The 16,796-nt window shown below is 39.4% G+C and overlaps 2 protein-coding genes across 2 annotated transcripts; one reads left to right on the top strand and one right to left on the bottom strand.

Moving 5' to 3' along the window:
* Nucleotides 1–388: 388 nt before the first annotated feature.
* On the bottom strand, nucleotides 389–2,652 carry THNSL1 (threonine synthase like 1; the record flags this gene model as incomplete). The annotated part of the gene is made up of 1 exon (XM_079538019.1): nucleotides 389–2,652. The coding sequence occupies exon 1, from the start codon at nucleotides 2,591–2,593 to the stop codon at nucleotides 389–391; it is 2,205 nt and encodes a 734-aa protein (XP_079394145.1). The 5' UTR covers nucleotides 2,594–2,652.
* A 4,458-nt stretch (nucleotides 2,653–7,110) lies between these two features.
* On the top strand, nucleotides 7,111–15,091 carry ENKUR (enkurin, TRPC channel interacting protein; the record flags this gene model as incomplete). Its single annotated transcript, XM_079538576.1, has 5 exons — nucleotides 7,111–7,178; nucleotides 7,457–7,602; nucleotides 10,282–10,508; nucleotides 11,775–11,921; nucleotides 14,918–15,091. The coding sequence occupies 5 exons, from the start codon at nucleotides 7,111–7,113 to the stop codon at nucleotides 15,089–15,091; spliced, it is 762 nt and encodes a 253-aa protein (XP_079394702.1).
* Between the last annotated feature and the right edge of the window lie 1,705 nt (nucleotides 15,092–16,796).

Here is a 16,796-nt window from a genome sequence, read left to right as displayed (position 1 = left end):
CTCCTGGTCAGGTGATCACATCATTCTTGCCACAAAACTAGAGCCGTTAGCTTCAGGTCAGACCTCATTACCTCCCTCCTTCAGGGGAGAATGCTTCAGCTTGTGAAGGAGACAGTGCTACCAAGAAAAGCCTGCTCTGCTGCTGTCCCTAAGGCATGTGGCCTGCAAGAACACTCCAAGCTTCCAGTCTCTCCATTCAGAACTGTTCCGTACTACTAGAAATCTCACATGCATAAGAATAAGAATACTGCTGAAGATCGGACAATTGAGTATACAACTGTGGATGTTACGCTGTGAACTGGACACAGGCCTGATAAATAATGACTTTATTAAAACATGCAGTTTGTCAGGGTACCACAAATGACACAGTACACATCCGACCGGTTGCTCAGAAAACTTTCATAAAATGATTTTGAATTAAGGTTTCTATACAAGACATCAACATACTTAAATCAGCAGCACAGACCCGGTGACCCTCATTCTCATTCTTTTTCAGGGTCGCTAATAGGCCCCAGTGGACTGGAGGCAGAGGGCTGTAAGAACTCAGCAAGTGAAGCTGACTTAATGGGTTTTGTTTTATTTCTGTAATCCTCAAGGCCCTCAAGATAGCAGGTGCAAACTTAGAATAATGAGCTGTAGATGAAATAATAATTGGACAAGTTCTATCTTGTAATCGATCTGCAACTACTTTAGCAACAGCTGTGTGTGTATCCAGAATATATCCTGTAGTGCTGTAGACAGAGTGAATGGCAGCGAGGCAGTCTTCCTCAGAGCACCACCCAGCCACCAAGTCCCGCTGAAGCTTTTCAAGTAGGTCTTTCTGCAGGCAAAAGTGGCCCTGATTTTCCAGCCAGTTATATAACTGCGTCACCAGCTGTCCATCACCATCAGCAATCAGGTGCAAGTATCTCTCAAGATTGGAGGACTTCAAAATATCTACTGCTGGTGAAAAAGTTGGAACTAATTTTCTTCCCCTCAAATCATAAATACCTGTTCTTATAAAGTCTGTCAAAACATTGTTTTCATTGGAAGCACAAATGCATTTTCTAATAGGGATTCCCATCATTTTGGCATACAAGGCAGCCAATATGTTGCCAAAGTTCCCTGTAGGAGTGCAAACATCTACGGGGTCTCCAAATGTAATAATACCTTGATGAACAAGATCGAGGTATGCAGAGGCATGGTAAACCACCTGAGGAAGCAATCGTGCCCAGTTTATGGAGTTTGCTGCTGCTAAAGCAGTGCCATACTCTACTGTAAGATAGCCAGTATAATCCGAGTTGGTAAAGATTTTCTTCATAGCAGTCTGGCAAAAATCAAAATCAGATTTGACACCTACTGACCAGGCGTTCTCTTTCTGACAACCAATCATCTGTGATTTTTGAATTGGGCTTATTCCATCTTCAGGAAAAAAACTCATCACAGCAATTCTCTGTTTGTCAGTGTCATGGAGACGACTAAAGCCGTCTAAGACAGCGCTCCCTGTGTCACCAGAAGTAGCTACCAGAACCAAGTAATTGCAGCTCCTGGGAATGCAGTATGCGAATATATGTGGCATCATCTGCAACGCAAGATCTTTAAATGAAGCCGTTGGTCCATGAAATAACTCAAGGAGAAACTGATTGCCTGTCAAATGTCTAACTGGGGCAATTTTAGAACAAGTAAAGTTTTCTCCATATGCAGTTCCAATAATTTCTCTCAGTTTAAAAGCAGGAATGTCTGCAGGATGTATGCATCTCTCTAGTATCACCTGGGCTCTTTCAGCATAAGTTGCTCCTGTTAGAGTTTGCCATTCTTCAGCAGTCAACACTGGAAGTCCTCTCTCAGGGACAAAAAGTCCTCCATCTGAGGCTAAGCCTTCAACAACAACATCACTGAAATACTTGTGAGAGTTTTTTTGTGTACTCCTAGTTGAAACATAAGTTTCCACTTCTGAGTTTTGGTATCTCTTCACAGCATCAAGCACCTTTTCTGCTACAACCTCTGCTGCCATATTGCCCCCACAAACAACACGAACATCGTACCACCTTTTGTAGAACTGCTTCCTAAACTGAAGTATGTCCTTAAGAGAAGCAGCAGGACCTTGGCCCACAATGCGATCCACTTTCATTGACTTCAGCCGACTCATAATGACCACTGTGGGCACATCAAGATACACAACTATTCCATTTCTTTTCACATGCTGCATGCCAGCAGTGTGCATTGGATTGGACCCAGTAAGGGAAATGACACTTCCAGATGCTGAAAACCTCAAAAGGGCTTTTCCTTCCTCCTCTAAAAATTGCTCATTACCAACATCCTGCAGTTTTTCTGACACACTCATATTCCAGGTTCTTTCAAGGACATCATCATCTATATCTATGACAGGGCAATCTAGTTTCTGACCTACTATTCTCCCAACTGTTGTTTTCCCAGCACCCGGAGGTCCCATCAGGATAATATTCTTATTTCCAACAAGAGAATGGCTTGAGAACCATGACTTTGATATCCGTTCCAATGTTACCAGTCTTGAAAACATCAGCTTTAAACAAATTTTAGAAAGACTGTTTTGGGTTATCAGTCTCAAAGGTCGATACTGAACAGTGTGAAACATCTTCTGCTGCTTTTTTTTTTTTTTTTTTTTTTTTTTCCTCTTTCAAGCCACCTTGTCAGCCCACTGAACTGATTCAAAAAGAAAAAAATAGCAATTAGTTCTTCAATAAACATCTTGGAAAAAAAACAAAACCTAAAGGATATAAAATTGAAAACAACAACAATTAAAACACAAATCTAGTTATGACTTTGTCAGTGATAGGAGGTATGTATTTTTCAAAATAAGATCATCCATTCCATTCCTACTACATAGCTCCAGCTCGGCTTCACTGACAAACCTAACTTCAAACAGACCTTGCCCTCAGGTTAAATAAGGATAACCAGGCCTAGCACTACAATACTATTTGCATATAATATTGTTAACAGGAATTAAAATTCAAGTTTTTTTTTTTTTTTAATCAAATAGACTTACTTAAAAGTACAAATTCATAAACAATGAAAGTTAACTAAAGTACCTCCATGCAATTACAATACTGAAGTCTGTATGTTCCCCAATTTCAAGACATCTTTATTTTCTAAAAACAAAATAAAACAAAACAAAAACCACCACAAATGAAATACCCACCTACATACAACAAAAACTCACAGACTTGTGCAACAGCAAGGATGGAAGAGTTGCATCCAGCTGTCTTCTGATGGAATGACAGAGCAAGCGATTTGTGAAGAGCTCCTACAATGGAATTGTATTGGATGTGGTTTGTGCAAAGCGAGAGAAAGACATCATGAAAACACTCCACTCCCAAAAGCACATTAAAGATTCAGCAGGAAAGCAGCATTCTCAACACAGATTAAACAAGACACCCTCAATGTGTTTTTTTGTTTGCTTAGAGAAATCACTGCCAACACAACTGGAGTTGCAAACCACGATTTGTTTGTTATGTTCAATGCCACAGGGTGAAGGACTCTCAGAATCTCAATAAAGGAGGGAGGCTGGGCGAGAAAAATCAGCACTAATTTGCACAAAAATCCAAATAGAGTCATTTTTCATTTTAAATAATAATAACAAAGTGATACTTGTTTGCCTATTTCTTCACTGCTCATGTCTGAAAATGTTTGAAGAAGAACAAAGAATTTCCCTTAGAAAATTAATATAACTATATGATCACTCATCAATTCTTTAAATTTATATATATATATATATACGTGTATATATAAATACATACATAAAATCACTTTTTTTTGAAGACTTATTTTAGCTGTTACAGCATGCAGGACAGAGATGGCTGACAACAATGCAAGCGGTATTTCTTTTTCCCACCCTCCTGGCAATGTAACACCTAACCAAAACTGCAATCAGCTATTTCTAATAACTATATCAATCTAGCTGCTAGCATTCCATCTAGCAGCTGGATGGGTGCAACACACTGCAGCAATATTTCTCAGCTTTATCAGCTACTCAGACCAGAAAAATATTTTTTAGTGACAAAGTGTTTCCCTGAGTTAGTCATAACAGACTCAATAGAACAAATACAGGAACTCACTTTAGAGTAAGTCACCAAACCTTTCACAGAGCTTTTTCTCTAGACAGTTTTGAAACCAACAGTGCTTTACCACTACAGAGGACAGAAGATGACACAGAGTTGTATAAGACTGGTGAGAACCAAATGTACTGTAACACCTTCCAGTGACCTACCAATGGTTAAACCATGTTTACAGTTACCACAGGAGCCCTTTAAGACCCTGGCCTACCTCATCAGAATGCATAGTATGGAATGATCCTAGAGACACAGGTCACTCCAACTTTAAAAGTAACATGGAGACCCAAGTTTTCTCAGAGCAAACCACAGAGATCTTCACTTTCAGGTGCTCCTCACTCTAGATTCTGCTATGTGTTCTAGATCTCTTTCATGCTCTGCTTTCTTTACCAAACTATTTCTACTATTTGTGTTTCAAAATCAAAGCGTTTCCAATTATTCAGATCTTTCCATTTTGCTTACTTCTGTATGGAGAGATAAGCTTAAAAGCAAGTGCCCTAAATATCATTATATTCGGTGTCTGCAGCCTGTACATGATAAGCATGCTGTAACTACAAGGTATAAACCAGAGTAAAGATGGGCACTTCATACTGCACAGTTTTTTTCTAATCCTTCTAAAGTATAAGGGAATACGTAGGTGCAACAAAGTTTTCTGTAACGACTATTTAAAAGGAAAAAAAAAAAAATCTTTCAAGAGTATTTGTAATATTCAGTGTCATTATAAAGTTGTTCTGTAATGGCAACGCACTGAAGTGAATATACACATACAGTTAACAGGGTCAGAAAGTGATACTTAAGCTTCCAAATATGAATATGTTCAAGATATTAAAAAAAAAAAAAGACAATATTTTAGTGATTTTATTTTTTGAGCATAATAGTTTCAAACCTTATTTACGAACAAAGGGCATACAAATCATGTCTGCACCTCTAGTTGTACTCCAGAAGTGTTTTGCAGTGCAGTACTTAGTACACAATACAGCTGCAGGACAGAACATCCAAACTGCTTTATGAATCTAGGACACAGGAACACAAAAGCCTCAAAAATTAGTGCTGTAGGCAAGGAAGGAACTAGACACAGACTTCTCTGATTATATACTTGCCATATTTGCATACGGTTACAAGCAGTCTGTGAGGCTGCCTGAAATCAACTCTGTAAATCTGATGCAAGAATGTGCATAGGATTTTATTCAGCTGCTTGGTTTAATCTATCACAGTTTCACCCAACCTTGCACCGATATAAAGTATTACAGGAATGAAGATATGAAGATTTTAAAAGAACAGTTCAATAATTGCAAGCTTTTCTTTTTATTATGTAAAAAACTTTTTACTATGTCCTAAGAAGAAGTTGCAATTATTGAACTGCTCTTTTAAAATCATTTTTATTCTGGTGGCAGGGCTTTACTATGAAAATGGTGTGAATTAGACTTCATGTCTAGCAGTTCATCAGTCCAGTAAGAGCATCAAACCAACCACCTTCAGCTACAGCTACTTGTGCCAGCAGGCTTTAGGGGTGAGAGGGTGTTGTACTGAAGCAGAGCTTATACCTGTACCTCCAATGAAATCAAGTTCTGACAGTACACGTCAACCTTCCACTTGGAGGGCTGAAGGCCCCTACGTATACTTGCAGATGTACACAATTTAAACAACGATTAATGATGACAGGAGTTACAGTGAAAACTGCTCTTAGCTACCAGAGTAGACACAAAGTCTGCAAAGACACAACGTATGGTTAAAATGCAGAGATCAAACAAGTCAGTGGTGGCTGTTGGAGAACTCAAGGTAGGTCAAGACAAATCGTTATCATGCTTCAGAGCTTCCAATACACACACACACAAAAAAAAACCTCCCCTTGCCTTTTCAGAATTTCAACCTTCCCATGATCACCCCACAGCCCAAAACGCAGAGATGGTATTTAAAAAAAAGGCGGCAAATGTGTGAAATCAACCTCTGCACCTCGTTTCTGCAAAAGCCTTAAAGGAGGGCGAGAAGTCCTACCAGTTACCAAGTGTAAAAGCCAAGTCACAGCAGCAGATGAGCAACCACAGCAGTTGCAACTGGTGCAGGGGAAAGGATCACTTTCGAACTACACCAGCAGCTGCAGCGCTGACAAAACCGTACAGCGAAGGAGGCAGGAACGTTCTGGGGACAGATCTGAGCTGCCATAAGGATTCCCACTCTGCGGCAGCCAGACACCTGCTAAAGGTTTCCAGAACATCAGTGGGCACTCAAATATCTTTAGGAGCCTCGCTCATCTGCAGGAAGGGGTCTCGAGCTCATTTCCGAGCGTGAGATCTGTAAAACAGAACGAACACAAAAAAGGAAGCCCCGATCCGACCTCGGGACACAGCGGAGCTGCCGCCGCGTGCCACGCAACCGCAGCGCACCGCTGAGGGAGCCCCGAGCTGCCCTGCCCGGCCCGGCCGCTGGGGAACGCGCCGTCCCGACACCTCGAAGGCGCCGAAGCGCGGACAGGAGGTTGGGTACGGACGGATCGCAAAACACGGCTGAGCTGGACACCACGGAGCCAGCCCGGCCGCAGCTCACCGCCCCCTCCCACTGCTCGGCCAACGCAGCCCTGGACTCCCCCAGCCCTCGGGAGTAGCAGCGGCAAAACCTCTGTTTCGCCATGTCCTGCCCGGCCCGCGGCTCGGCCCGTCGCGGCACGGCACAGCCCCGCTCCCCACAGGCGCCCCTCAGCGCCCACGTACCGGCGAAGCGGGGCGGGGCCCTCAGGTACTGCACGCACCCCACAGGCGCGCCTCCACCGCCCGCACTGCGCACGCGCGGCCCTCACCGCCCGCCTGCAGCTTTGTCGGCTTCAGCTCCGCCAAGCGCGCTTGCGCAGCCGCGCGACGCGTCGCGTCCGCCCGGCGGTCGCCTCCCGCCAAAGGAGGGGCGGAAAAGAGGTGGCGCGGCCCCGCCTCTCGTGGCGCTGTTGCCTAGCAACGCGGCTCCTTGGTGACGGCGGCGACGACAGCGTGAGGGCCGCGGTCGGCCCGGCGGCAGCCTCAGGCGAGGGGTGGGAGGCGGGAGCGGACGGAGGATGGCGGCCCAGGAGAGCGTGTATAACCTCCTGCCTCGGCTGGAGGAGAAGCCCGTCAAGCCGCCCAGGTACGTGGGGAGGTAAAGCACTGTGACCGGTTCTGGCAAGGCACTAAAGTCTGCGGATATGGTTGGGCATGGGCATGGGTATGGGCATGGGTATGGGCATGGGTATGGGCATGGGCATGGGCATGGGCATGGATTGTCTGTGTGAGACAGAGCTGAAGTTTAGCAGGGAGGTTATGGGAGTGGTGGCATTTGGAAAGATACAAAATGAAATAGCGTGGTCTTTTGTTGTGACCTTTTCTGACCTTTAACTTCTTTATGCCTGTTTTTTAACATCAAAGGTATATATCGACATTTAGGCCGTCTGTGAAGCTTGAAATAGAGAAAAGTAAAGCGCGGTGGAAAACTATGGGGCCAGCAAAAGTTGCAGTGCCATCTCCAACAAACTTTCTGAAGAAACACTCCAAGGAACCCACTTTGCCAGCAAGTGAGTGTGTGCGTTGATCACATGAAAGGCATGGTGTTCTTTCTCAGCTGCAGCCATTTAAAGACTGAAGCTGTGTTGACAGCATGATCTGTCCTTCTGATACCTCAATTTGCAGTTACAAAATTTAGATTTGTGTGTCATTCTTTCCTGCAACTGATCTTTAGTAATCAAGTATATAATATTAGCAGGCATATTAAAAGTGAACTAATTGTTTGTAATGCTTAAAGTTATTTAGGTAAATATATATATTTGTCTTGATCGTCACCAACATAAAGCTTTTCAGTATTCACTGTTGCCTCTTAATCCTGTGGCATTGAATTGACTAGCATTGTCCAAAGTGTAGAACGTTTTTTGGAGAGCTGTATACCACAGTAATAAGAAAACTGGAATATTTTAAAGAGCCAGTTTTTTTCCACCACCCTATCTTCAGGCATAATCAAACACACCAAACAAACAAACAGAAAAACAGAAGAGCTTAAAGTACCATATTAAAAAAATGCCATCTAAGAGAACATGTGGGTCAGCACCAAAGCATATGTGGTACATGCAAATGACTTTAGCGTTGAAAATACAGGCTATGATGGGAGCCTTTGGAGGTGTACTGCCTCAGGTGATATGAATTATCAGAACCTTAAGGTAAGTTTTGGTCCCTGAGGTCCTGTAGGTATTGTAGGTGGTTTTTACCAAAGATCATCTCTTTTTCAGGAAAGCTGAACAACATTCAGTTACTGGAATGTAATGCTTCATGGCATCTGATCAGTAATGCTTTCAAGATCAAGAACTTGTTAAATTGCTGCACGCATGTTTTAGATGAACATAAGAATGTTGATTCACCAATAACTTGGAGCAGTCCATGATGTTCCTTTTAAATACTTTTTTTTAAAGTACTTTTAAGTATTGCAAAATTTCTGCTAGCTCCTACAAACTGACTATGTTTTGGCATTCAGCACTCTGTTCTATTTTTCTCATAAGAACAATTTAAAATATTTTTATCTCAACTTGCTAATTCATGACTTCATTAAAAATAACACGTACTGGTGTGTTTGCATTTAGAGTTGATGTACCTCAGAATGGCTGTGACACATCATAGCTACTATTCAGACCGGTAATCTCATTGCTGTGATTAGATCATAACAGGTTTTGAGAACAAGCTACATCTTTAACTCAGAAAATTCTTGTACTTGTGTTGAATGGAGTTTCATACTTACATCAGAAAACTTACATTGCTTACTGACCTCTTTTTAATGCATGGCACTTTCATTACTTGGAACTTAACCAGTTATCATCTGTGGGACTATGGCATTTTTTTAAATGATTCCTATGCCATCTTGAAAATTGGGTTTGATCTATCTAGTTAAAAAGTGGATGGTAAAGACAAAGCAGAAAGATTGTTCTTTTTTCCCCCCCTAAAGTCTAGGATAATGTCATTCTTGGAGAGTTTGATTACCCAGTAAGTAACTCCTTAAAAAAAAAAGGTATGTTTCCTAATCTTCTACTGGTCTGGTTGTATTACTGGTTTGTCTGGTTGTATTACTGGTTTCTGGCATTCATTTTAATCAAACTGTGTTACTGGCTGCGGAATGGGGGCTCCCAAAACATCATTTGTGCACCAGTGTTATGCAGGTCAGGGTGAGCAAGTGCTCACTGAGAAGCTTCAGGGATCCTTTTTCCAAAATGATGTCCTTAGAGAAACAGATTTGTCTGTGTTCTACAGTACTAAATTATGGAAAGCTTTCAAAACAAACTCAGAAAAGCACTGGTTTGTAGGGTCAGCATCAGGAAGCCAGCTGTTGTAGGAATGTACTCTTACATATTAATGTAAGTTGGAGTTCCGTCTGCTGGGAAATATGGTGGGAAATGAGTTATCTTTCATCACTCAACTGAATTGGCAGTACTTCGGGGACTAGCAACTTTCTGTTGGTGTGTTGGAGAGATTACACTAAAAAGGAAAGGTTCCTGCATTCTTTGGAGAAAGGAGGGTAAGAAGCAATATTATGGAAGAGCAGGAGTAGTGCCACTCCTTAGGGAGGCCAGGAATTAAGGGTGACCTAAAAATGACCTCACCAACAGGAGCAGATTCACCACAGCAGAAGCATGAAAGCAAAGCAGAGCAGTGATGGAAATGAGTGAGTGAAAATGAGTCAGTGGCCTGGTGATCATCAGACAAGACAAGGTAGCAGGCCAGGTCCATCCACTGATTCTACAAGGCACTTCAGGAGGAGTCTAGGGGCAGGCACACCTGAGCTAGATGAGCTAGGGACTGACTGCCCAGGGCTGGGCTGAAATGAGGTGCGCTGAATGATGCTGGTCAGGACCAGTGAGCTCAGAGTCCTGATAGTGAGCACCTCTGATAAAAACAGTTTTCATTACATCTTATAAGTCCTGTGCCACTACAGTTAAGGAGTACATTGAGTGGCGTATTATTTGGAAAACTTATCTACAAAACAACACAGGATTTCCTAAACTAATTAAGCTTCAATTATTCCCAACAAGCATATTAGTTTTTATTATAGTACTGTCCCAGTTTACAGTACAATCCCAGTCAGTCCTTTCAGTGTAGTTACAGCTGCTTTCTACTTCATGTAATTTTGTGCATAATTTTGTGCATAATTTTTCTCTTTTTAAACGGCAAAGCTCTATAGAGTTATTGCTGAGAATGTTTACATGCTCAATTCACAGGAAAAAAAGAACAGGAGAGTAGGAAACTGCCTGCATTATCAGTACCACGGAGGACAGATCGCCCAGTTATGGGAATTCAGAGTAAAAAGAATTTTATAAAAACAAATGCAGTTGCTGCTATCACAGGATTGCCTAAAAAGCCTCAACATATTTATGTTGATAGAAGACAGGGAGACAAATACTTGCTTGAAACTTCAGGACTTGTTCCAAAATATATTAAGAAAAAGGTAAGTTTTATTAAATTATAGTGAAAGTACTAGTAGATGCCTGTTTTAGATTCTCTATTTCTTTCTCCTATTGAATGTTTAAGATTTTTTTTTTTTTTTTTTTTTTGAGATGTTTTAATATCACTGCTGCTTATGGTAGGCCTATGAAATTGATGAAGGAGAAATCACTGGCAGTAGAGTATTGCCTTTCCTTTGCTCTGTATTCACTTGCTTATGCTCTCAGCAAAAATGTGGCAGAATGTTGCTGCTAAACCAATAACAAATGTGTTGTGTTTTGCATTGGGATCTCTTGGAGTATCCAATAAGGACACACAGAGCCAGTTTCTTCAGCTTCTGCTCATGTAACAGTCTTTCCAAGGTGCTAATGGAGAGATGGGATCCATTGAGCAAAGTGGGTGAGGACATTTTAGTCAACAGACTTGCTAACCTTCTAAAAGGTATTTTAACTGAAGTGTGGTAATAAAAGTTTACAGTTTAATGAAGGAACACAGATCAGTATGGCAAGTACATAGGTAAGGATAGTGAATTGTGAAGGACAACAGCAGTTCATTCATAGCCAAGTTATGCAAAAAGAGACATGATGTGTGACACAGCTTGTCACAGGGAAGATGCAGAAAAATGAAGCAGCAGTCCTTGCAGAACCTCTGCGTGGCTAACATAATCAAGAGCACTACTCAACACTGAAAAATTTGTGAATCATCTAGCATTTGTTTGAAAGAAGGTATATTCTGTGTGTTCCCCAAGTGTGTCTGTGATATCCAGAAAAGATTTTTCCTCTCAGAAACACAGATCTGCTGTAGCCATTATGAGATAGTCTGTCATTCCTCTCCAGTTCACATTGTGCCATATCTTTGGCATGCAATGTTTTAGCAGAAATCAGAACACAGGAAGACCTTTCAATGACAGTATCCAAGGAATGTGGACAGTAGAACTTAATGCTGTGTGAGAAAATTTTAAGTAGCCTGCTGTCATTAATAAATTTCAGACTTTTCACTCAAACATCACTTTGTATAAATGTTTTGGTTTCTGAATTCTCTTCTGAGGTTGCGACAAAAAATTTGAGGGAAATTGTTTATATATTTTCATAAGAATACGAAGAGGATCACATTTCATGCTTCCAAGAGCATGGTAATTTAAGATTCTATTCTTCAGTGGCACAAAATTCCTTTTCAGACTGTCTTTCTAAATGTGTTGCATTATATGTGACAGGTATGCATTTGTTTTCTTCTTAAAAGCACATTAGGACCCCTTTCCTTGTCGTTATAGGATTATGGTGTTACACCAAAATATGTAACCCAGAGAAGAGAAGAAATGAAGAAAGCTCAGAAAGAATATGAAAACAATGTTTTGGAGTATCTCAAGAAAAAAGCCATGAAACAGCTATCTGATGAAGAGAGAGAATGTCTACTGCAGGTGCATATTGTGATTTAGTGTAATTAGTAATATGTGCATAAGATTAATAAGGCAATGTAAGTCCAAATAAATGATAAAAGCGTATTAGATTTTTAAGCAAAGCAAATGAGTGCCTACTTCTTCACTAGATGGAGCTATAGAACAGTTGTAAATTAAGCTGAAGGGAGCTGGTATCAGTTTTCAGTTCAGTTAGGTTCGTATCCTCTTTAATGACTTGGAATTTCAGCGAAGCTTCAAAGAAATGCAGAAAATCACAGATGTGGATCTGGAGACAGTTCTGACTCTCTTCTTGTGAATCATTAAAAAAAAAAACAGTTTTGTTGTTTTTTTTTTTTTTTTAATAGCAGTTTTTTTTTTTCTGATGTACAATATCATTACTACTGTTACACTTATTGGTAGTTTCTGTCTTCATCTTGTGACCTCACTGGATAGAACATAAGGTCGTGCTTTGAATGTGGGAAAAACAGAGAATAGCACTAAACCTGATGTATTTGTAGAGCTATGACTGGAAAATTCCATTTGTCAAACTGTCTAGAATACTATCTTTCAGAAAGTTTTTAGTGCACAAGTCTTTCTAAAATGAAATAATACCATAAAAAGAAGTAGAAAAGTAGAAAAGAGAAAAAGTGGGAAGAAACATTTTAAAAATTATGTCCAGTTCTTAAACTGGTATTCATCATGACTACTTTTTAGTCAAACTTCCTATGAAAATTAGGTTTATGTTCCTGTGATATGTTTTTTAGTCTGTCCATCTTAAGCAAATGAGTAGATGATGAATATCTGACTCACAGAGATTAATTGATTAATTAGTAAAATCCAAAATAGTAGCCACAGTGGTGTCTTTTATGCAACAGGCAGTAGATGCCTAGGGAGGAGTATGGGAGAGAAGTGAGAGTATTGTATTGATAGCAATAGAAAAAGTATAACAGCAAAGTTGAAGATGAAGATGGCAGGGAAGGTGTGAGACAAGCTGATGATGCAACGAATGAACTGTGCAGCAAATATATATCTGACAGGAGGCATGTGAGTTTTGCTGCTCACAAGTCTAATTTTGTTTGATCATGTTCCATATTTTTCAGATACAACATTGAGCAGAAATCTTTTTTAATTAAAAAACAAAAGATTATTTTTGTTAACTCAGCAGTTTCTTCTGATTTTTTTCAAAAATGCTTGCTTATTCTTGGGTCAGATTACTTATATCAGTTCTGTTGTCAGGAGGAATTAATGTCCCCAGAGTATGTGACTCCTACTCGGCGCTCAGCTGAGGACTTGTGGAAATCCTGTCTTTTAAAATAATTGACACAGATATTAAACAAGTGCATTATCTGATCTGAAGGAATACGTGGCAGTAGATGTCTGAGAACAAAATTAAAGCTCATGAGCTTACAAAAATAAATGCAAATCATTTGCAACAACATTTTTGAACCCTCCGTTATGCTTACTTTGGTTAGGATTTTTGAGAATGAAATAAATGGTGATAAATGCAGTCATATTTCTCACTGATCCAGCACATATTAGCATTCCTTATATAGAATGAGGTATTCAGTTTGTCATCTAGCCCAGAGCAGTAGTGGTCAACATATTGCATTGCTGTGGAAGGAACTGTGAGGGAGACTTTTGTACAGGGAACGATGATCTGCTTCCCATCTCTCTACTCTGCAAGGATAGAGTACGTTTTGATGAGTGGATGTTCTAAGGTGTTTTCAATGATTTCCAAACCAGCTTTCACTAATGCAAAGAAGAATTACTTAAAAAGAAAGTTATTCATGACTCTTCTTTGAAAATTTTGGAAAAACTGTATTTATTTTCATGGCTGTCTATTTGTAAATAGTACCTTATGCCTGGTGGACTCTGAACTTCATTTAAGTACTTTACAGCCTTGGAAGACAAGTAACTTTGTATGACAGTCAATAAGTAGGCTTGTATGTTGCTCTTAGTTGCCTGTGTTGAGATAGGATTTTTAAATTTATGTGGAAGAACCTTTGTCGGCAGCAAAAGATGCTGAATAAAAATATACAAAAACTGTGAATTTCTGTGCAACAGATACGCTACTTTGAATCAATGATATATTAATTCATATTAAAATGTACATTCTGTTTACTCAGCATTTGCAAGAAGAAGTTATTCTTTTCTTTTCAATCTGCTCACACAGTGGACCAAATCAGACAAGTTTATAGGCATGAGAATCCTTGAACTCTGAAATAGAAGCAACAATCTTCAAAGCCAGGACTAAGAGTAATTCTTCTAAATGTAAATTCAGTAAGGCAGTAATCAAGTTAGCCAATATGGTGGAAAAGATGAACAATAATAGTGGAGAAGACATGAATTTGGAAATCACAGTGTGCCATGAAATCGGTGTATCTGTTGAAATGGTTTTTAGCTAGGAGGGTCTCTGTTACTGGAAATGATGCTGCTGGTGGTATAAACTGAGTGAGACTTGCATTTTAATTTGGGCTTCAGTTTCAAATATTGGTGTTCTTGTGATTTCTTAAGGTCAGTTGCACCACGTATGGTGTAGGGGTATCCGCAGTAGTCAGGTTGCTGTTTATGGCAGAAGGGGTTTCTGTAGTGAAGTTTGTAAAATAATTCCTGTTGCCTTTTTGAAAAAAGCAGTCAACTGAGTGATGAGTTTTGAGGCAGTTTTTATGAATCCTAGTGGTTCCTCAGTAAGCATGCTGGAATCAGATACAACCGAGCAGTCAGCGTTAACTGCCCATAGATTCCTTCTTAATAAGGAATCTATTAACTTGGTACAGTTTTTCTTGAAGATGCTGAGGATTGGAAATGAAATGTAGTGTTCCTCGAGTTACTGATAGGCTGTGGAGTTGACTGTTGATCACTGTGTTAATCACACTGATATACTTTCTACAACTTAGTAGATTGTACATAGTAGATGCACTTAATCAAGGGCAATCTTACCTAAAGTAAAGTGATTTATGTGCATATAATTTTTAATGAATTTTTCTCACGTGTTTCCTTTTCTTGTAATGCACTAGGGGCTGAAAAAGAAGTGGGAGGAAGTGTATAACGAATTTCAGTGTCTTTCAGTAGAAATAGACACTATACCCAAGAAGCTGTATAAAGGAAAGCTGGAATCACAGATGAAGCAACTGGAGCATGACATAGATGTAATTGAGAAGCACAAAGTTATCTACATTGCAAATGAGTAAGGACTGTTTTTCAGACATTGCCTCTTTCCTCCTTTTCTCTTTCTCTACCCTTGTCCATCCAAGAAAAAAAACCTAAAGCTCAAAAGAAGTTGAAATTATTCAGAAGGAAATATTCAAGTAATAGAAATATGCAGCTTCTTAGTTATTTGTAACAGCTTCTCTAATTCTCAACTGTACAACTCATTTTTTTTCAAATAAACTTAATATAACTTTATATGAACATGAATTTAATCTATTATTTTTTGTAATTTTTATTGACAACTAAAATGCCTATAAACATCAGGCATAAAAAATACTGTTCTGTATGTTTGGGGCACTTCTTTCCTTACACAGCCCAAACTAAGTGGAATAATTGTCTGCTGAAGACACCTTGGTAAACATTCGGAGTGGGGTGGCTTCTGCTCTGGTTAATAAAGAGCTGTTGCATTTTACTTAAATGCTTGAATGATTATATTTCTAAACAGTTTGGTTTCTACACAACGTTTTGTTTATGTAAAAATAATGTGATAATACTGTATTAAATCTACAACTCAAGTAGAAAATTGTGCTTTAATTGCTACTGTATGTGTAACATTAGAATGAAAGCTATATACAAGCACCTGAGTTGTGTAGATAGAAATGATACACGATGGCATAGTGTACTGCATCTGTTTCCATGAAAAGGAAAAATGCTATTCTTTCCTACTGGTTAACCTTTGCTTCCAGACACAGCTTTTTCTATCTTGTATCAATTATTTCCATCAGCAGCTGTTGTGAGATCTTTATAAGTGACATCAGCACAGGATGAAGTCAAGAATTTCAATTGAACTTCTAAAAGCCAAATTTTAAGCCTGTCTGGAAAGGGCTTTGAAGATTTAATGGTGATTCTAGGTTACATTTCTTGTGCATCTTAAGCTTGTCTATGGCATACGCTAGGGGAGCTTGAGAGACAGATGTCTATTTTGTTGTTTCTCACTTACAGGAAAGCAATAATGTTTACTTTTGAAAAACAAAAATTGTGGGATAAAACTCTTTTCATAAATATAAATTTCATTTACTGCTTACTCGTGATTTATACAGTATAGTTCAAGAGCACCACTATAATCACTTAACAACATGCCACTTTATCTGCTAATGAAGTACAGGGCGCCTTTCTTAAAAAATGCTGTACAACTAAACATGACTGTTAGTTTTGACTTCAAAACAGCATGCATTCCCACTGCATCATTCTCAGTTTTAAGTAGGCTGTTTGACTGAACTAGGCTGAAGATCTGGATTTGGGTCTTTTCTTTATCATCAGAGCTATCTTAAAATGCAGAGTTGGAGTTTGCATATCCCAAAAGTGAGGAAAAGCAAGTGTGCAGACCTGAGAGCAGAATTTCTATTGCTAATGGAAGTTATAATGTTCTTCAGTTATAAAACATTTTTAACTGTCTTCTTAGTTTAAAATAAAATAAAACAAAAACCTATGATGTAGAAACACGTCATTTCACACGTTTCTTAACATTTCAACATAACATTACAGTGCCTTTTGTTACTTTGTTTTTATTTACAGTTCAATTAGTTTTCTTCAGCCGAAGTTTCAGACCTCCTTCATCTTTACTTTATGGCATTCTGGCCATCATGGTGACACAAGCTGGAGGTTTTTTCTAGGCAGATAAGCAATGTGTAATTTAATGTAACTAAGAAATTGTGTGTAATAAATATGCAGTTCAAAATTACTATT

The sequence above is a fragment of the Tetrao urogallus genome (genome assembly GCF_951394365.1).
Source record: "Tetrao urogallus genome assembly, chromosome: 7".
Taxonomy (NCBI): domain Eukaryota; kingdom Metazoa; phylum Chordata; class Aves; order Galliformes; family Phasianidae; genus Tetrao; species Tetrao urogallus.
The sequence above is the reverse complement of the archived record's forward strand: the minus strand, read 5'-3'. Positions and strand labels throughout refer to the sequence as shown.